The sequence below is a fragment of the Pagrus pagrus genome (genome assembly GCF_965226575.1).
Source record: "Pagrus pagrus genome assembly, chromosome: 24".
Lineage (NCBI taxonomy): Eukaryota > Metazoa > Chordata > Actinopteri > Spariformes > Sparidae > Pagrus > Pagrus pagrus.
Window position 1 is genome coordinate 16,833,183 of NC_140206.1, and position 21,886 is coordinate 16,855,068.

A 21,886-nucleotide genomic window follows, 5' to 3' on the forward strand; every position below is an offset into this window, starting at 1 on the left:
TTTGTGTTGGACTGCTGCCATATGTCTGTTAGGACCCCTACACACCAGGCTGAGGGTCAGCTGCAGGGCAGTCTATCCGGGGATCTAGTCAATGCGGTGTGTCCCGCACCGTCGGCACTGGACAGCCCTTGTCGGAGGCCTTTTGACCAATTCAGCATGTAGAATAGTCGGCAGCTCATGGATGAGAGAAATCACTCTGATTGGCTGTGTAGGTAAGCGGGTCGGGCCTCTGTCTCTTCACCAGTGACATTAACAACTTTCTATCACACAGAGAGAGTAGTGTCCAAAATGCTGCTTAATCATAACAACAGTTTGTATAGTGGCAGAGAGGTATTTCCTTTAATGCAGGCGCAGAACATACAAGTTAGTTGGCCGCCAGCTGAGGTCTTCGTGGTGTGTTCAAGTGCAGCTTTTTGGCTGGGATAAAGGAGACATGAGGTGATGCAGGAGTCAGCCTTTGGTCATATTCCTTCTGTGGGCTTACGATTGGTCAATAAAGCTGATTCTGATAGAGCACACCATCTGGCATCCTGTTACTGAGTTATGGTGTTGAGTAATGGACAGAAAAGTGTTTTTATGGAACATTACAAATGTCCCAGTGGGGTTGACCTTTGACCTTTTGTACCTATTATGTCATCACATCATGTCAACCTATGAGACATTTTGTGAACTTATGTCGTGATTAGCGTATGAATTATTGAGTTGTCACCGGCACAGAGGACACTGGCAGTCAGTAATGCACTATTACTACAGACATAGCATCCGAATATTCCTTAAATATACCTTAATCATATCAAGGTATTCTGCATGCGGTGGTTATAATGAATGTAATGCTGTTAACCATACAGGTCGACAGTGAAAGCAGCGTATCATAACCCATATTTATGTTTCTTGTTAGACAGCGACCTCTTGTGGACATAGCAATTATCATGGCAGCAAAGGAGGAAGTCAGGTGAGTCAGTGTGAAGAGCGACAAAGTCTGCATAAGGAGGAGGTCGAGGGTCAAGCACTGAACTTTCACCTGGGAGACTGAAGCCATAAAGTAACTTATGCACATACATTTGTAACTGAAGTTACATATGTAGTTATTTCAAGCCAAACCATGTTTTCTTAAATTTAACCAAGTAGTTTTCTTGCCTAAACCTCATAAAACCGTCAGTGTACAACTAACGTCTGGTCCGCCTGCTGCTGGTACACTGCAACAGTCATGTTGTTTTGGGAGTTGCTGGCATCTGACCTATTCAGTTGTTTATGTATGAGTACTGTATGTGTTATGAAAAAATAAAACGGTAATGATCATTATTTTCATGTTAAGAATGGATCAAATGACTATGTGCAGTGATAAAGCTGTCATTGTATTACCAACTCTTCAGTTCCCCTCTGCTCTACTGAGCTTTTGAACCTCTTGTAGCTTGTTCTGGTGTTGTGACCCACAAACTCAGCTCTCATCAAATTCATTTCAGCAGACAGCTGTTTTCAGTGCACCACTACAGACTGGGCCTCTGATATGAATAGCTTTTGTTTTAAATGACTGAGTATTGATTTTTTTTTTTTTTTATCAAATATTTCAGTCTTGTAATGTTACATGTTTGCTGTTCAGATAAAAAATATCCCAGTGTTACAATTCCAGACCATACCCAGTCAGCTTTGTATCAGTGGAAATAAAACTGACAAAGTTTATATTTCTTGTGTGGAGCAGACCACAGTCTGTGGAAAAAAGCAGCATGTTGTCTAAACAGATAGAAGACTGTGCTGTCTCCTGTGGTGTACTGTATACTGATGCTCTACTTTGTTGCAGCCACACACAGAGCTGTTTGCAGAGAGAATCAGTACATTTTGTCATGAAAACCTTAGACTGTAGAAGCTTTCGACATCATTCCATTTCCCAAATGTCAGATTTCCATTTTGTAAATATAAAAGCTTTGACTGACTGCACAGGCCGCCGGCTGACCTTCAGAGCGACACTCGGCAGCAGCTGCTGAGCGATCGGAGGACAGGAATGAACAGGCAGGACAAGAGAAGAAGAGAAACATGTTTTCTTTCATTTCACTTTTCCAAACATTTCCAAAGACTCTTTAGTCTTCATACAAACATGAGCCATTGCTTAGAGTTCCATAATCCAGAGTATAAAGGGAGTTACTGTATATTAAAAGGCATTGTTATGTACTGGGTATAAAATGATGTATGATTGCGCTGACAAAGCAAACATTTTAAAGGCAAAGGTTGAAATCTAAAGCATATCGATGGGTAAGACATAATGGGCCGGGGGCTGGAAGTCAAAGACAACATGCTTTGTACAAAAAACTGCTCTAAATGGACGCGCACCTCACTGAGAGCAGTCCAGTTTCCTCTACTCAGCAGAAAAAAGCTTTGCATACAGTGTGGTATGTGACAGTACAGGCATTTCCAGACAGAGGTGATGATATTTTTTACATTATTATCAGCTAAATATAAACAGGAGACTCAGGAGCTACTACTGTGGGAATACATGTGTTGTGCAGGCCCATATAGTATACTGCACATGTTCACTGTAGAAGGGATATGATGATGATGATATGATTAACATGTTGACTAGAAGTTTGTCTCATTGATGTTGAATAAATAATGTCAGATCGACTAGTGTGTTTTAAAAACAATGGCAATGGATTCAATATGAAGCTGCCATTTCAGATTTTGTGCAGACATATGAATTTTATCATCTTCCAGTGGTTTATCAGCTCGGTTATTGATTAATATGATCACAGTACTATCAGTATAAGTGTGTAGAGTATATAGTAACAAGAAATGTCAGCCAAAGATATGTACGAGGTGGCTTAATGTTCATGATGCACTGCTTCATTTGATAGTTACAATAGGCTAGTTTACAGCTTGGGGCCGTATTCACAAAGTATCTCAATCTAACCACTCAGGGTCTTCATATAAGACACTAAAAGTTCCAGCTCAAAGTTTAAGCTTAAAGGTATCATTTGTAAGAAATGGTCAGAATTTGAAAGTAGCTCCAAAACTATAGGGGGCAGCATAACCTCTTCTTGCTCCTCACTATATACTGGTGTAGGGATGATATATTTGTGTAGGCTACAACCCTAAGACGTTCAACGTCCCCGACAACCTCTGTAGTCTCATTTAGACACTTGTTCGCAACTGCTGTTTTCTAAGACGCGTCAGCGCTTTATGATTACAATGCTAACTAAGTGCTCTTTTGTAGGCAACTGGACTTGTTTCTCATCCAAGAGGCTTCTTCAGTTCTAACTAACTGAAGGGGAGTTGCAGGCTTTTAAACTTTGTGTGGGAGTGTCCTTACAGAGTCGTTAAGGACACGTGTGAGCTCTGAGTTTCAGAGTTGTTAGGACCACTTGCGAGGGCTAGGTGAGCCCAGGCGTGAATGGTTGTTAAGCTGTCTTGGGAGAGAACTCAGTACTGCATTGTAGGTGGGTGATAATTAATGTCTTAGGCTAAATGCTAACTGACTTCCAGGTTTTAGAACTCATTAAAACAGCACTCTATACTCTTTGCTGTAGCTATCTTTGGTTTGGAGCGACTAGCTGCTGTTAGCAAGTAGCTTAGCTAGCTGTGGAGCTACGCGGTCTTATTAGCTGACAGGAGTCTGCCTGAAGAATGTGTTGAACAAAAGAAGACGATGGAGTTTCTTCTTATTCGGCTTGTTAAGAGAAACTTTTGGCCTCAAGATGATTTGTGAATACAGCCTGTGATTCAAAAACGGCTCGTTTTTCTCTCAGCCATAATATACTTGTGCTGTATTTGTTGTCAATGATACTAATTTAATTGCCAGTTCACTGCATTTATCTATAGTGTAGTTTCAAAGTTCAACTGTAAAATGTCCCACTCAGTACATATCTTTGTCACAACCCTTTAACAGCCACATTTAAAGGATCCTTATTCAAACATACAGACTCCATGTCATGTGTTTCTGCATTAAAAGAAGAATATCAGTCAACATGTCAGTTATTGACATTGGCTCTGTTCAGACTGATCCACTCCACATCATGATGCTCAAGAACAGTTGTGATGTGAGAGCAACAACAACAACAAAAATCAATCACAGGAAGAAGCTTTTGTCTTTAGTGGATGGTGGTGAGTGTGATGAAAACGTGTGAAAGAGGAAACACAGTGATGAGGATGACAGGTGCCTGCTTAATATCTGGCCGAACAACTGTCATCCAGGTTGTTAAGAGAAAACACACAAAAACACTTCAGTGTTTCAAGTGTTTACTCCTGCGCAGTCAAGCAACAACACACAAAGTTAACACACACACTGATGTCAGCTGTTGTCAGCCACGTATCAAAACAGGATCAAAACCAATGAGAGGCTGGCAGATGACAACATGTCCTCAAACACACACTGAAAATGAAACAATGGCTTTGTTCGGACCAGCATTAGCACTGTGGGAGAAACACAGCACAGTGAAGCTGTGACACAGAGCTGACCGGCAGGACAGTTGGCTCAAATTTTTGTTACAGTGTAGTGTGACGCTGTCCAGCAGAGTGCTGTGATGATTAATCAATCATCTGAAGGACTACACACATTGTTCCTGGAACATTATAATTAACGTTGCTCCAGGAACATCATTAAAACTGACCAATCATGTTTTTTTTGCAATGTCAAAGCTTTGCAACTCAGGAAAAACACCAGAAAATTAGTACATGGGAGAAGATATCCTTCCTGACACATGGTTAACTTTGTTAAAGTGACGATTTTAGCGCAAAACCTGTTATGATAAACCAAACTGAAGCAGAAAACTCAATAAAATGGAAATTAATAAGTGAAGTTGGTGTAAAAACAACAAGAGAACAGTATAACAATATGTTCCCAGCAGTCCTGTACTGAACCGTTCAGCCACAACAGCTTGATTCAGTTGTAGATGTTGTTGCTTTCTTGTAAGTTAAACTGATGCTGCCTGAACATTATCAATTATAATGTTCCAGGAACAACACCAACATAAGTGGTGTGATATGATAAGAGATCGGATATACCAGGACTAGATACTAGGCGCTCACTACAAACATTTTTTGGGATGGAAGCTGGAATTTGCAACATGAAATTATGTCTCATTTGAAAGCTTTAGCACAAAACTACTGCTTGAACGTGTGGGAGTCCTGTCCGACTATCTGCAAACAACGATCATTTGCAAAACATGACAAAAAACTATTAAAACAAAACCAGTTTTCTGTTAAAACCTGGGGAATTATTACTAAAAGAGGTTTTACTGCATGATGCTTTATAGTACAGTTGCAATGATTAATCGATTAATTGTCAACTATAACTATTTTGATATTCAGTTATAGTCATTTTTTGGACAAGACAAGACATTTGAGGATGTCATCTTGGGCTTTGGGAACCACAACTGATTCATCTAGGATGAAAGTAATCATGAGTTACAACCCTCCTTTATTGTCTAACATCCTGTCTACACAAGCCACATGATAATTTGCTGCTGATGTGCTACTGTTGCTATGCAGCCAGTGTAGTGTGTCACTGATAGCTGAACCATCACGCCCCCACCAACACGGCTCACTGAGCTTTTTCGACACGGTGCCGTTTTTAGTCCAAACACGATGAGATATTTTGAGTTGGGTAACGAAGGGTGATGTTCAGAATCGTCACTTAGATATGAATAGCAGCAGAAAAAATCATTTATTTTAAAGGCATTGCCCCAAAATGCCTGACTACGGCAAACTGAAACGTCAATAAATACTGGTGGTCAACTTTAATGTAGCTCTGTAGAGTGACAGGTTAAATATTGACTGCCAAACACCTTTCACCACACGTGACTTGGCTTTAAATGCATTACAACAATGATGATGAGGATGAGGATGATGATGAGTGAAGTGAGTGGGAGCATAAAGTCAACCAGAAGTCAGTTGTTCATTAGTGGAACAGCTGTGTGGAAATAAAGTCTTAGCTGTCAATGAACCTGTTTTAAGAGGTGCAATAGGAAAACTGGGGGAAAGCTGACAAGTAGGAGACATGAGAGAACATTCAGCAGCCTGTTCTCTGTAACAGCACCTCACACCAACTTCCATTATTACTACACGCAGCGCTAATGGCTGAGAAAAGCACTATTTCAAGTGAACTTGATGTAATTGCAAGACATCATGCCCGTCATGGTGATGTAAGGCACCTTTTAACAAGTGCTACTGGTCACGCATTTTCAAATAAAGTGGCTGAATCACGACTACATACAGTATCAGGAGTCTAACACCGCACATTAATGACAACTGGCCAGCTGACAGTTACAGCACCAGTCTGGAGTCACATTACATATGACCGCATGAACATTTTAAAAAGAGATACAAAATTAAAACATGATAATATCAAAAAAAGACCTGATTTTTCTTTTTTTTAAGCCTAGAAAGTAACAGTCTTTTGGTTTCAAAGGAACCACATCTTTTCTTTTTTTTGTTTTTTTGCATATGAGCAGGCTCAGAGAACAAACTGTGATAAAAAAACAATTTTAAAACAGCAAAAGTTTGACTTTGACGTCAGATAAATAAAAATATAAAAAGCAAATCATCTCTGTGGTATGACACATGTCACAGTATCAATCATTTGGAGTTTGTCTTTGGGGAGGTCATTATTTCAGATACAATGCGACTCTCCCGCTTTGATAAATAAGGATTTCCTCCATGAAAGTACCTGTAACAGTAACTTTACAATATGTTGTGTCAATTTTCAAGATATTTAATCAATAAATAAGCCAGGCTGAGTGATCAGAAGTTCTTGAAGATCTCCAAGTCCTTTGGAGGCACGGGAGGGTCTTTCTTCCAGTCCTCCTCTGGGTAAACATCAAAGTTAGAGGTGTCCCCCTCATGGGAAACTTTAGGAGCAATGGGAGGCTGTGGAGACAACGGAACATTCAGGAACTGACGACTGCCATAATATACATGTCCTTTACAAGTCGATGTAAACCTTTTGACCACAACTGTATATCATCATCATGTTATATATTAAATATACCAACAATATTAGAACTAGTAAAACAACATTTGGTTGCAACAAAGTGAGAACTAGTGGAGAGATGCATTTTTGAAAATGACAAATTCTTAGTTGGGTAAAAAAAATATGTTTTGTTATAAATCTATTTAAATTAATACATGTTACAAATGTACAAATCATCCTTTGGGTTTATTGGATGATTCGGACAAATTTCAAACCCAATCCATTGAGAAATAAAGAATTAGTGAGGCTACGAATAGACGTACAAAGAATCACAAAAACTGATTTAGCTCTGAGGGCCAACCTTCAAATACTCGAGTACAGCTACAGGATTTTTTGCAAGGTCCCATGAATTGAAAAGACGTTTTTATATGATTCTATTCAAAAAAATCCTCAACATGCACTGGGAAAAGTTTTGAATTCTGGGTGAGTTCATAAGCAATGATCCACCTTTGAAAACCCAAAAAAATTCTCTAAGTTTTTTGCAATGGAAAATTAAGTGTTGGACCAGTCTTAACACAAATCTCACCTACTTACTGCAGTTAATTATCACCAGACAGATTAAATTAATACTTTAGAGTACAGCTCTCACCTTCAGTTTCCTCAGAGGAACTGCGTCCCAGTCAATTGGCTTGAACCACCGATGCTTCTTCACGTCGTCAGCTCCGTTCTGAAACACAAAACATGGCTGTAAATAGGCAAGTTTATTTGTATAGCACAATTCAGACACAAGGCAACTCAAAGTGCTTAACAGGGGCATACAATTACATTAAAACATTAAAAATTGCATTTCAAATCTATTTATATAGGGATGGGAGGATAAAGGATATCATCGCAAATTGAGAAGTTGATTGTGGTGAATTTTCATTATCAGATAATTGTGAACTGGGACAATTGTGAATATCCTCTCATGAGTTGCTCAATGACAAACTGTCCTATGGACTGTATACAGATGCGTGACACAAATACTGGAATTACTGGATCTCCTGTTTGGAGAAATCTGCGTCGACGCACACATGATATTCATCTCTTTCCTCTTTTTAACCACTTTCCTTCACTTTTAAGGAGATAGAACAAAGAAGAAAAATGTAATTAAATTACTTTTAAGTGATGCGTAAATAAAATTATTTAAAATTAAATAAAATTAAACATGGACATCAAATGAAACAAAATGGCCAACTCACAACTTTTTCATTTTTTTGGTTGTTAAATGATAAAATAGTTCAATTTGAAAACGAACCACCCTAAAACAAAATTAAGTCTGACCCACGGAGCAGCAGCAGGTGCGCTGATAGTCCAACACTCAACTCCCACTGATATGTAACAGCTGGCCAATCAGAGCCCATGCTGCTGCTCTGTGGGTTAGCCCTAATTTCATTTCATTTAAGTAATCTGAGTGCCCGGATACTGTGTGTCAATGAGAAATCATCTGTTGTGATGGGAGGTGAAGCCATGGGAGTTAAGTGTACAGCGTGCAGACTCATAGTCAGCCAGCTGTGTGCACATATCAGGCTGATGTCTTGTCAATACAAACAGCAGGAGCAGATGAAAGAGTGACGACAGGCACTTTCCACCCTGTATGAGCTCAAACTGAGAACAGAAGTGGATGTGCAGTACTTATTCAATGCCTCTGATAATGACAGAAGACAACTGGATGAATGGCAAAAAATGATCCTCATGGTCTCAAGAAGATCAACCCTCATCACTTTAGTAATCGTCTGACTTTTCCTCTTGTGCCATCATCACATTCAAATTTTAATTAGTCCAATATTTTTGTTTATAATAAAAAACAGCAAATTACACCTTCCCTTCAGCTGCATTTAACTGCCATTTAGCTTTGTTATTGTTAATTGTCAATAAAAACATAAATGTTAATTACAGAATGTGAACATGGTAAACATTATAGCCCCTAAACATCAGCATGTCAGCATTGTCCTTTTGAAAATGCAAGTATGCTGGTGTTTTTGGTGCATTTAGCGGAAAAGCTCTTACATGTTACATACATACTCTGTGTGACACAGGGGTTTGCTACCAGGAAATGATAAACATTGCTAGTGCTTCTACAGAGTCAAGAATCAATCACAGACTTTAGATAGTTAATTAATGCATATTTTAAATGCAATTGTAATTAAACACTGTAGAAGTCTTCCATTGTAGTGGCACAGTCCAGCCTCTGTACATGAGGACAGACAGCCTGTAACGGCACAGCTGCATCCGTGTTAATGAGCGATGTGACTGGAATATTGGCAGCAACAAATCAATATCATCTTGTCTGGGATTATGTGTGTTAATCACTGGGCTTAGACAAGTATTTGTTTTATTGAGAGCAGCTCTCAGTCTGCAGCTCCTTTCACTAATGTTAATTGAAAAGCTCCAGTCCTCCAGTTTGAATGGGAATCTACACAGCAGCCATTGATAAATGATGAAGGGGCAGGCTCCCAGTAAAATGTAAATCGTACACACTGTTTTCCATTCAGTAATTCCTCCAAGAGATCACTAGAAAGAAATGGCTCTTAACTTCCTGAGGCTGCACACAGTGAAGGTAGACTAAATGCTTTCCTTTCATATTTCTTCTTGTGTGTTCGGGTTCTGAAATGGAGCTGTTCAGGAGGTTCAATAGGAGTGAAATGGAGCAGATTTATGTGTTCTTTTGATTCCACTCTCATAATCAGGGGACAAACCTCGATGTGAGGCTCTCTTAAGATACATTCATTGCAGTAAATCAACTTATTGCTTTGAGGAAGGAGGCTCACTGCACATGAAGTGGTTGGAGCTCTAATGGAAAGGGTCAGAATGGGCTCAGATTGCTGCTGGCAGCCATTGTTGCTACATTAGCACTGAGCTATTTATACTACCTGCCTGAGACCTAGGTACTCTCAACTTCTTGTGTGACCCTGTGTCAGTTAGGTAACTGTATAGAAGTTATGCAAGTCAAAAAATGGTTACATAAATCTTACGTTGCAGTCTCTAGGTTTTGGTTGTGTGTATCTCCCACATTCAAAATACAGCTAAGAGCACAATGAAGCTGTTGGACTGAACATTTGAGGCATTATCCAACTTCCAGTTTCTGTACCACTGTGTTATAAGTTATCAAACATTTATACTTTTAGCACTCAAGATTTCACAGTTTTAGCTTGATTTCTTATTAAACTGTTTACTCGTCATAATCTACACAAGAGTAAATAAAAATGTTGTTATATTCATCTGGGTTGCACTCAGCAATGAACAAGTGCTCATAGCAATAAGCTTCACAAGCAGCAGTGAGTAATGTGTGGCTGCTTACACGTCTCCATTGTAGACTAAATGAATGACTAAACTCATGTTTTGTCCTGTGTTGGTGCTGGAAAAAAGTTCTGCGAATATGTCTTTGTGTTCTCCAACAGTGCTCTGCAGATTGGACAAAACTTGGAGTTGTTTTGGCTGACAAGTCATTAAAAACACTTCCATAACTGTGTTGCTGAGAGGAGCAAGTATGTTGCTCATAATAGGGACTGAAAATATTTATATTACAAGTCAGACCTATAATAGAGGCAGCCACAGGCATCCCATCCTGCTGGAAGTATAAAACCTTTAAAGTTCAACAGAACCTTCTGTAAGTGTTTCTTTATTTGTGACTAATTGGGACCATGTGGAGCTTCAGTCACACTGAGGGCTTTTCCTGTCCTGTCCTTGCTGACGTCAAACTACCTAGCAGAGGTATGAAATATGGTGCCATGTGGTTTAGGGAGACAGGAAGTCTAACCAACTCACCTTCATGTTGCCTAGCCGCCGGGCTCGGTCAATGACCAGAAATTTCTTGATGAGGTCCCTGGGGGGGAAAAGAAACAGTGAGTGAATCCAAAGCTGTACAATCTCCCTCCCTCTCATGAGGAAAAACTGTCAGAAGGTCCTCCCCAGCACTGCCAAAATGACAAATTCATCCTCACCAAAGGCAGCCTGTAAAAAAGTGACGAGGTCAGGTTAAGTGAGTTGTGTCCCTCTGACAATCTTTTAATTGAAGAAAGTGAGCACTTTTTTCCAGACAGGATCTTTGAGACTATAAACTTGTGCACGTGATGTAGACATCCATGAGGGAGGAATGAGGATGATTCACGGGGATCTTAAAATGGCAAAGTGTAGGCTTTCGGATGAAATGTGATAGCTGCTGACGAACAGAGAGCTTTTGATGAAGGTACCGTATCTCACATCCCAACAGCTGCTGACAGGCTCATAAATACAGCGGCTGGATGTTGGCAAGTCAGCTATTTCTCTGTTTCCGACTAAATCCCTCCTATGCTTAAAGACAGGCCTTTGGAGTGATATGTCACAGAGAAATATTTTAATCAGCTCGAGGGGAAAATATTTGTATTTATGCCTTTTCATGGATTTCATGAAGGAAAATTCATCCAGAAATGATGAGGGACAAAACAAGGGAGGAAGGATATGAAAAGAAAAAAAAAGGCTACTGGATATTTTGTGGTTCATTTTTCCAACAGATGTTTGCTTTTCCTTTTCCAATTGCAATTTTCAATCTCTTTACCCCTTTCAGCCGCATTAATCATTACGGTTATATTACCAACATTAATTATAGATAATTATCACCAACTCTGCAGTTCACCCTAAGCTCTAAAAAGCCTTTTAGCCTCTTAGAGCACACTTTTTGGTTTTATGACCTCGAGGTTCAGCTCTCATCTACAGCTTTTCCAGTAGCAGCAGGGAGCTGCCAGTAAAAAAAAAAACTCTGATAAAGCTGATGAACATGACCTGCTTAGCAACAAACAACCGACAGGCACAGTTAAGAGTCTAGCTGGTAGAGCAACAGGGCACAGAATTTTGGATCTGACTCCACAGATGAAAATTTGGGATCGAGGTAAGTAAGCAGCAGCTGTGTTAGAGAAATTTTACTCAAATGAGACAGTTTAGACGCCACGAAAGAACATCATATCTTTACAACAAAAAGTTAGTCACAGCTGAGGCTGTGTTGTGTAACGGATTATGTGTTAGCTCCAATTCGTTGAAACTAGATTTTATCAAATCAATCAATAAATCTTTATTTTTGTAGCAGCAATTCACACAAAAGTCATCTCATGATACTTTCCAAATTGAGCAGGTCTAGACCATGCTCGTTAATTCATTTATTTACAAAGACCCAACATTTCCCCCATGAGCAAGCACTTGGTGGCAGAGAGAGAAAAAACTATTTAAAAAGTATTGAGCAGATAAAGAGCCGGATAGATTTCATGGAAACTAGACTGGAGCTAAAAATATCTCAACATCTCCAAGATGGATTCTGAAAAACATTGTACAGACATTCATGGTTCCCAGAGGATGTACCCTACTGACTGTAGTGAGCCTCTAACCTCATCTTTAGCCATAAGGGTTGATGCTTGTGATATTTGGTGTCTGTGGTCATTTCAAACAGAGCAAGAAGAAGCTGGAAACAGAATCAGAAGTTTGATATAAGTGTGTGATATAGGCTACCAGTGATAAACAACTCTCTGAAATACCGAGAAACACTTGAGATATTTCATCACAGACTTGTTTTATGTGTTTAAGGATGTGGGTCTGCGTTAGTAAGTTGTAATACATGATTTGAGGGTTGTCACACCATAAAACATTTTGTCATCTTCACTGCTACTGTGAAGAGCAGAAGTGTGTTGACTCCTGTGACAATTTAAGTGTCAACACTGTGGTTGTTTGTATATTTTCCAAACATTGTTAAATTTGACACACGTTGCCATAATGACCAGCTTTGATCATCATAGTTCCAGACTGTTGACACCAACATCTATGTTAGACTGTGCTTCTGAAGAAAACCTCTTTGCATTCGACAATTTGACGGGTACACGTTTTTGTCACTGCTGAAAAGAAATCTTTGATTATTGATTTATTCAGCAGATACCTTTGCGATATCTCGATATCCAAGTCTGCTCTGTTCAACTCTGAAACTAGTACAGTTTCAACTTGAGCCCAACTTTGATTTTGATTACTCTTTTCACTGCCGCTGCGATATCGTCACTGTGTCGCCATGGACAGAAGTCCCAGTGAAAGAAGCCTGGTAAGATTTTCTTTTTTGACCTGAACAGAGTTTTTTCAGTACTGTGCCTCTCTAGTCCAGCCTCATATTTACTTATATTTCTTCATATTTGGTCTAAAGCTTCAAAAAACATAGTAAATCATTTGAAAGCAGATTCATTTTCAAACAGGATACGTTCAATGTATCATTAATAATTCCCTTGTGTTAGCCACATTGGGAAATGCAGTACCTCATATCCAATGTCAACATAAGACTGTACGACTGACATGTATGTTTGCCATTTGTGCCGATGCAGTTCGTTGCTGTCGCTTACTGCCCGAGTATGCCGGCTGCAGTACAGCTGCAGAGCTCTGAGCAGCTCCCTCACCCCGATGTGAAGGAACTCAGAGATGTCCTGTACTCCGCCATCAACGAGAGCAAGTCTCTCAGAGCTCACAACAAGTCTCTGATGACTGAGATTGGCCAGCTGAAAAAGAGCCCAGTCAAAGTGAGCCAGCTACAGAAAGAGCTGACTGAGAAGGAAGACGCTCTAGAAACGGCCAAAACCACCGCCCGTGTGCTGGCTTGGTCATCAGAGCAGTGGAGGAGCAGATGTGACGCTCTGGAGGAGATCCTTACCTCCAACTCCACCTCCACCCAGCTGCAGGTACGCTGCCTCAGATCATCACTTTATTTCACAATAACTTGTTGGATTTTAACAGCTTGTGTTGGACTGCTTCAGAATCTGCTTTTTTTATGTAAAGTAAAAAAAAAAAAAAATATGCTGTTTTTCTCTTCTCAGGAGCTTAACTCCAAATTAATGGGGCAGGATCAGATGGTGGCAAACAGCCAGGTGGAGGTGGTCCAGCTCCAAGCGAAGCTGGACCACAAAGACCATGCTGCTGCTACAGAAGGCCATCAGGAAAAGGCGGTCCATCACCAAGACCTATGTGGACACCCTGGACCTGCTGGCTCAGGCAGAGCAAGAGCTAAAGAGGAGCAGGCGTGATGCTCAGGAGGAGAGCCTGGAGGAGTGGAGGAGTGTCCACCTCCACCCAGCTGCAGGTACGCTGCGTCAGATCATCACTTTACTTCACAATAATCACCTGTTGGATTCTAACAGCTTGTGTTGGACTGCTTCAGAATCAGCTTTGTTTATGTAAAGTAAAAAAAAAAAAATACTGTTCTTTCCTTTTTTTAACGGTCCAGGAGGAGGCAGAAAGTGAAAGAGGAGGAGGAGAAGATGGAGGAAGAGAGAGGAAAGGTGGAAAATGAGGCGGAGGAGATGAAGGAGGAGGGTGAAGCAAAGATGGAGTACAAACAACGTGAGCAGGAGATGAGGACGAGTGGCGAGAGAGAGGGGGGAATTACTGAATTGTTCAGTAGAGAGGAGGAACCTGCTGCTGGTTGGACTTGGGGGAGACATCGTCATCCTCCTTCCCCCTGAAACCCCAACCTGCCTCCTACCCCCTACCTACCTCACCCTCTCCCATCTTCCCCTTCCCTACTTTGTACCCACATGTTAGCATGTCCACCCGGATGTTGTGTTTCTATCACAGTCGATCGGTCATTGAACACTTGAGTAAATGCCGATTATACATATTCACATTAAGACAAAAGCAAGATGTTAGTGGGTATTCGTGTGTTTTTTGTCCAGTGTGAAAGGGGTATTGGTAAGGCATGCAATAGGATGGAGGGGTTAATACCTCCACTAAGGAGGTTATGTTTTTTTTGGTTGGTTGGTTAGTTGGTTGGTCAGCAGGATTACACTGGCTCTTGGCCCAGAATAGACAACATTACATTTGGGGGTGGGTCCAGATAAAAGGTCAGGTCAATGATTTTTTTCTCACTATGTTAAATGTTAATTTCCCAGAGAATCATACATGGATCTTGATAAAAAGAAATCAGGTGCATTTAGGTGGCGGGTATCTATGAGTGAGTACAATTTGATGTGGATCCTAGCTCTGCCCTATGGCAGAGCACTGTGACAATTAAGAATAGGGTTAGAGTTACCCATTTAAGTCCCTCTAACACATTCTTGTCAGCCCCCTGGGGAACCAAACACATCTCAGGAATAACATGCAGGCTTCCTAGCACATAAAGACAGCAGAGGAAGGTGTCTAGGTGGTGCAGAGGGCATAAGGTCGGGTCAACACAATGTCAACATGTCTATAACAAGTCCTTAACAACCAACTAATTTTATGACTAATGTCTTACAAGACTTTTACTGCCAGGGTCACCCTGGGACAGTTCTCCAGTCTGATGCTCAGCAGCAGCTGCTGCTGGAGACACAGCAGTCTGCCTGCAGTCCTCTGCAAGGCCTTTCACTTCTTGATGGATGGGAGTGTGTGACGTGGAACTGTGTAAGAGTGATATAAATGGTGGAAATATTAAAAATCCTTCTGTCTGCTGGCTGCAAGATAGATGGCTTAACAGTAGGAAGCTGTGGCTTCGCTGAATTATCAGGGGAAGCAGTGTGTGTCTGGTCTCTCCGGGGCCACTGTGTCAGGACTGATTGAGTGAGTGGGTGCGTGTGTGTGTACACACTCACTCACTCACACACAAACACACAACCACACACACACACACACACACACACACACACACACTCAAAGTGTGCAGAGCCTGTAATCTTGCACATTCCTGCGCCCTCCAGCTGGTCTAATGGGCGGTGTGAGCGGTTGGGGAACCTGTCCAAATCAGCTGGGTGTGTCATTAGTGACTGCAGGTCAACCTGAAGCCCCTCTTTAGCTCCAGGGAGCTCATTGTCCCCGTGTTAAAGGGGACTGCAGCACTTAGATACCCAATCGACAGCCAATGTGGCCCCACAATCGTTTGAAGTATTATGCTTTAATAGGCATTTAGATGGTGGTGGTGGTGGTGGTTGGGGGAGTCGGGTGGAGTGCGTCAGTGACTCTCAATAGGGAGTCTGTCATTTCCTGACTGGCTACAGCTTATGAACATGTTCACCTGCAGGCCAGGTTTTGGTTTTAAATGGGCACCATGTGGCTAAAGTTAGGAGTCCTGGCACCAGGGCTGAAGCTAAAGCTAAGGACATTCCGGTCATGTTCCTGGTTTGGCTTGTATATTCAGGGGAACTTTTTTGGGCCGATTTGAGCATTTTTTAGACTTAGTTTATTTAAATTTGATTAGTATTTTGATCAACAATCAACAACCAGAATATTTTAAGGATAGAGGGTGTCATACAGATGAAACCTCTTAAAACTTCCTGTTCCTCCCTGACAGGCCGTGCTCAGGCCTGAAGGAGTCCGTGACTGGAATGAGATCCCCCGTAGTTAACGCGGAGCCGAATCGTAACACCCCTAAGCGCCATGTGTGGAAACCAGTTGCAATGGCTGAAGCATTACTTCAGCGTGAAATCAGCTGTTCTTACTGTATCATGGGCAAACAGTATTTGATGTGTGTGAGAGAGTTTCAAAATCGATGGAGTCATTTCCAGATCCACAACATGTTTTTACCTAACAAAATATTCTGTTTCAATCAGTTTAATCACAAAAACAATATTTTCACTGTGGCAAAACAAAGTTTGCTCTCAGATTTCCACACGCATGAGAAATTACATTTTTTTAACTACAATAACAAACAAAACAAAAAAAATGTTTTCAGCTCTTTTACTATAAAAGTTTGTCCCATCCCCACATCATTAATTCCCCAGCCATATTACTTTACCTTCCATGCAGTACTGTTAAAAAAAAAAAAAAGCTGAGGCATAATATTGATGACCTCATGATATGGTAAATAATCTCTAAATATGCTTGGTCCGTGACCATATTTGTATTTGAATATTTCACTGGCCGTGGCTGGTTACAAGACACATGAACCATTATGTCAGGTGACACATTTTCAGCAGAAACTATTGTCATTGCGCTGTATAATTTTTCTGATATTTTTCATCAGAAATTCCTCACACAATGGCGGATGATAAAAGAGATGTACTCAGTTTCTAAAAGTGTGTTCACAAACATCCTCTGCATATCTTGGGAGGTGACAGAGGCCAAATACTTATTCAATAGACATCCCTCAGGTCTTCCAGCCCCCATGCTCATCTGGCGGCTGCAGGGCTGGTGAATCAACTTGAGAATTTTGTCCCACATTTTGTCAGCGTGCGTCTACAGACACAAAGAGCTCAGACAGATCTCGATAGCGAGAGCTGCCGCTCGTTCTCTAAACTCTGATCAAACTGTCTAAATCTGGTTGTGCAGATAACACATAAAGCAAGAATCTGTTACTACACTGCATTTTCATCCCTCTTATGCTATGAGGAACATTTTTTGTCTAACACTTAGCTAAAATAGAGAAAGCTTGTGAATCGGAAGTCCCCGCCATTTTGTTTATTTACTATGAAAGTGGAGGCTACAAAAATTCTAACGAAACTGTGAACCAAGTCGGTAGGTGGAAATGTTTCACTTCTCTTGTCGGAACAGCTTGGGAGATGATGGGAGGCATGGCGGTGACATGCAGCGAGAGACGACGGGTTGAGCTCCAACCCTGGGCTTCTCCAGAGTGTCTGTATATGGGTTGCACACTCTACAAACTGAGCTACTGGGGTGTGTAAGTGAGAGACATTTTAGTCAGAGCAGAAAGATCTTCATTGACTGATTTCACACTAAATAAATAGACGTTCATGATGGAATAAACAAATGGTCCATTTCATATTAATAAACGTATAGTATATTCTCAAATTATAACTATTGATGCATTAATGTGTTCAGAACTTTATGGCTGCAGCGGGTAAAGGATTTTAACAACTGTTTATACTGCTGGGTGGCTTAACCTATAATTATATAACCTAGCTACAACTCTAGATTATTGATATAAAGTATAAATTAAGTAAGTAAAGTAAAGTAAGCAGTAGGGCTAACACTTAATAAACTACCTTAAGCTTTAAAATAAATGTAGTTGGATAAAAGTAATATTTGCTACTGAGATGTAATGGGGTAGAAGAACATGGTTTCGGTTTAAAGGGCATCTATGCGGTATATGTTTTTTGTGAGGGAAGCGCCATCTCATGGTGACACCCCGCAATTGAATGAATGGGCGTGTTTACAGTGGAATCTAGGCAAACTTTTGTGTGAACTCAGGGTGCTGATTATTGATTAGTCGACTACGCAATGAAATGTTGCTACTCTCAATAGTCGGCACCAGTCAGTTAAACTTACTATTATCATCCAGTACATATTTAAATTACATATTGATATAATTTTCACTGAAATTTAATTTCTTCCTGGTCAAATGTTGCTTTATAAAAAACGGGCATTAGTTAAATTATGTAATAAACATTATATGCTCTTAACCTTGTAGATTTAATTGTGCTAAATTTTTACTTTTTGTTTTCTTATTTTTAGACGTTTATAACTTGACTATAACTTTATAAATTGATTGCTAATATGTTCAACAACACAAGTAGTGTGGCTTTTGGTCCAGGTGATCAGGTAACTATTGCAGCCCCCTTCTTGCTAATCAAGAAAAAACAAGCAAATAATCAAAACACCAATCATCCTAGAAGCAGGGTGCAGAGGGAGTTTGTGTTCTACACTGTTGATGGAAAATAACCAAAAAGGATGAGGCTTTGTCAAAAGGAGCTGGCTTATTCTAAAACCACAACATATTTGTGGACTCACCTGCTATCTGCAACCCAAGTGAAAGCAGAAACAAATGGAGCAACATCAAATGCTTACTTTTCACCCACTCATCCTCAGGAGGCAGAAACATATATGAAGGCCCTCACTGATCAAACGGCAATCCTTATGTGGCATTTTTTCAGGAGAAGGTTGTTAAGATAATGACAGAGCTAAAGCCATTATTTTGCACGGGCAAATATAAAGACTGTAAGGCCATAGAAAGCAAAAATACAGTAACTATCATCGCCTAGGTCAGAAAGAGCGACAGTGACAACTCAAGCCCTTTCTCTGGGCGGACGCCTGCTGCCGCAGACGCTTGCTCCTCATTGGGAACAAAAGACGCTGGCGCTCAGAAAAAACATGGACATATGTGGACACACAAACGGGTCATGGAATGATACTATCACACTACTACATGACTCTGCTGCTAATCGCCGCAACGCCTGATTCTGTCTGAATGAAACACTGTCTGCGGGGAGGCGCGAAAAATTATGCAAAACTTTTTGAGTGACAACTCGAGCACAAACAAAGAAATTTAGGATTAATGTATGCCAACAGCACACACACATATACACACACACACAGATTCCTGTTGTAATTTGACGCCGGCCTGGTGTCAGGAGCTTACTTGACATAGAAATCCAGATGGCGTGGGAATTCCAGTTTTCCGGCCAGGATCTTCTGATAGATTCCAAACGGATTGTCATCAAAGAACGGCGGGTACCTGTGGAGAGAAATAAATGTCATCTCCAGCCTGCTCCTCTGAAGCTGCACACACACTGTCACAGTGAGCAAACCCAATTTGTGCTCTGCAAAAACAGCATGATGCAAGGAACAGGTAAGGTGGGCAAGAGCTTACACACAATCACCTGGATAAGTTTGAACAAAATGGAGGAGAGGTCACCATTTAGAGTCTGGGGGCTATGACGACGTTGTGCTGTAGACAGAGCAGCCGTTGTTCACAGCTGTTTTGAAGATTCAGTGTGTGTGTTAGTGTTTCTACCACCCACAGGCCCTCTGCTGCTGCACTGCACTCCACTAAATGCTTCTCCAGCTCTCCTGTTCTTCCCTCTGCTCCAGCCTGGACAAGTCATTACCCACAAATTACATAATGGGACCAGCCTCTAAATGCATTACGCATGGGGCAGACAGGCGCATAATCGCACCAGTTTGTCACACGCCACTTGCCTTCCGAGTGAAAAGCTCCAGAGTCAGGAGACTGTGGGATGGGGGCGTCTGGGAGCGCCACAGACTCCGCTCATGTGTTTTTTGTTTTTCTTCTCCAAAACTGGTGCTGTAATAGGTGGAAAATCTGGGTCACTGAGGCAAAGTGGGAGGAGGATAACATGATATGACCATTTCGTAACTTAAATGGTTTGTTTAAGAGGAGACAATATTAATAATAATAGTAAAGGGGCTGCTGTGGGACTTAAGGTGGAAACTTTTTGCTTCAGAATGACTCTCTCTGAATTTGTTGTTGAGTGGATGGTAAAGGTATAAAAATATGGATTTAAACTACTATTGACATCCTGTGAAAAACATATGTGTTAGAGAGGGGAACATTACATTTTGGTCTTTTGCCATTAGACATTTCATTCACAAGATGTAAATGCATGGTGAGTGCTGACCACTTTGAGTGCTTTTTATTATTCCAATTAACAGTCTGAATCAAGGTTTTATACTGAATGTTTTTTCAATAATGAGTGCTTTAAACAGCCCTTTCCAGTTCAGTAGGGAGCACTGAAAAACAAATGACTTTCGTTGAAAGCAAAAATGGTTTGCTCACATAATTGTCAGCAGAGGGCTTCACTGTAATACAGTAATCACAACAGACAGTGCACATTTAGATGAACACTGCACAGGTATATGCACACAGATCCATCTAGTGTGTGTATTTTACAGTAATTTATCTATTTATTTCAGTATATTGTTATTTTGTATTCCAACTCCTACCTTGTGCTGCATCGTATCGTTTTGCGCACTGATTGTTTCCCCTCTGCTGCTGTGCCAAATTGAATTTCTCCTACGGGTGATCAATGAAGGTACATCTTATCTTATCTTAACAGATTAGTCACTTAAATAAGACAACACCATCTTTTAGAAAATGCAGGCTTTTTATTCTCAATATGTGCTACATTTGTCTAACTTCAGTTTATGTTTTATTGATATGCATAGATGTGACTTGTAGCACCTCAGAGTCGGGGCTCTATAAAAACAACAGTACCAAAGAGGATCTTTTACAGCTTCTGTACTCAAAGCTTAAAGAGGCTCAGCTTTTTAGGTATGATATTTATCCTCTAGGCATGTGGCCTGCTCACATATAAGATAAATAACTTTAATGTGTTTGTTTTGGATGTGCCAAAGTCAATTTGGTGTCCAATAAAGTTCTATTCTATTCTTTACAATTCTGTTATCTGGTTTGAGTATTACTGTGCCCTTGAGGCAGGGCTCCAGACTAACTTTTTCCACTAGTAGCACTGGGGCTCTCTACAGACAATCTTAGGTGCACCAGCTTAGAATTTAGAAGCAACACGTGTAACAGAACACATGGCTGTATCGTCACTACAGTGCATTGTTTGTACACTAGGACAATCTGGTCATGGTCACTTTTCGCCCACGCCCAGGCAATATCTCACATCCTCTTCAGATTGGGTTTCGTAAGTAGAGTCACAAACCAGGTATGTATTGAGGAAATGGATCAGTGTTTTGTTTTCTTTTGAGATCTTTTGAGCAAAACGTTACAAGTGGTAATGCTGTTCCTGGTGTTTCACATGATATACAATGATGGTTTTAAAAAAACAAGTTCCACAGGTGCTCCTTGTATTGAACTTTGGTTGCACTGTCTCCAAAACTGCTCACAAATGTGATTTAATGGTGGCAGCCTGGAGCCCCGCCTGACGATGATTAGGAATCACTGATGGTCTCTCCCCGACCTCCACTGTCACACTACAATAAAAGGCTAAGGTTTCCAGCTGTACTTAAGAAATATTAAAGCCACTCATTCAAAACTGTCTGATTTTCGTGCCCCTTAGTAATAGTTAGGAAAAAAAACACCTTGGTAAACACACCAGGCTGCACCAATTTTCACTCGGATGATGAGGTTTGTCTCAAGGATCCTCTGATTTCAGAAACCCCTGCTGTCAGGGAGTGCCGTTGCCATAAGGGGGTCAAGGGGCATCCACATCATTGCCAAGTCCCAAGGTTTCCCAGCAGAACACTGCATTGGAACAAGATGATCAACGGTACTCACATCTCCTGTCAGTAGTGTTATGTTGTGGTTGATCGGTGTATAAA

The 21,886-nt window shown here is 40.8% G+C and overlaps 2 protein-coding genes across 2 annotated transcripts in view; one reads left to right on the plus strand and one right to left on the minus strand.

Moving 5' to 3' along the window:
• Positions 1–2,021: 2,021 nt before the first annotated feature.
• The window catches only part of prkx (protein kinase X-linked), a 48,750-nt gene continuing 28,885 nt past the window's right edge, over positions 2,022–21,886 (minus strand). Inside the window, exons 5-8 of the mRNA XM_084347630.1 lie at positions 19,221–19,316; positions 10,706–10,763; positions 7,548–7,625; positions 2,022–6,855 (exon numbers count right to left, since the gene is read on the minus strand). Coding sequence (XP_084203756.1) covers positions 6,730–6,855; positions 7,548–7,625; positions 10,706–10,763; positions 19,221–19,316 — 358 coding nt within the window. The 3' untranslated portion in view covers positions 2,022–6,729. The remainder of the gene's footprint in view (positions 6,856–7,547; positions 7,626–10,705; positions 10,764–19,220; positions 19,317–21,886) is intronic.
• On the plus strand, positions 12,757–14,580 carry LOC311253286 (uncharacterized protein). Its single transcript, XM_084347138.1, has 4 exons — positions 12,757–12,992; positions 13,267–13,617; positions 13,753–14,015; positions 14,160–14,580. Exons 1-3 carry the CDS (start codon positions 12,963–12,965, stop codon positions 13,957–13,959), a joined length of 588 nt encoding a protein of 195 aa, XP_084203264.1. The 5' UTR covers positions 12,757–12,962; the 3' UTR covers positions 13,960–14,015; positions 14,160–14,580.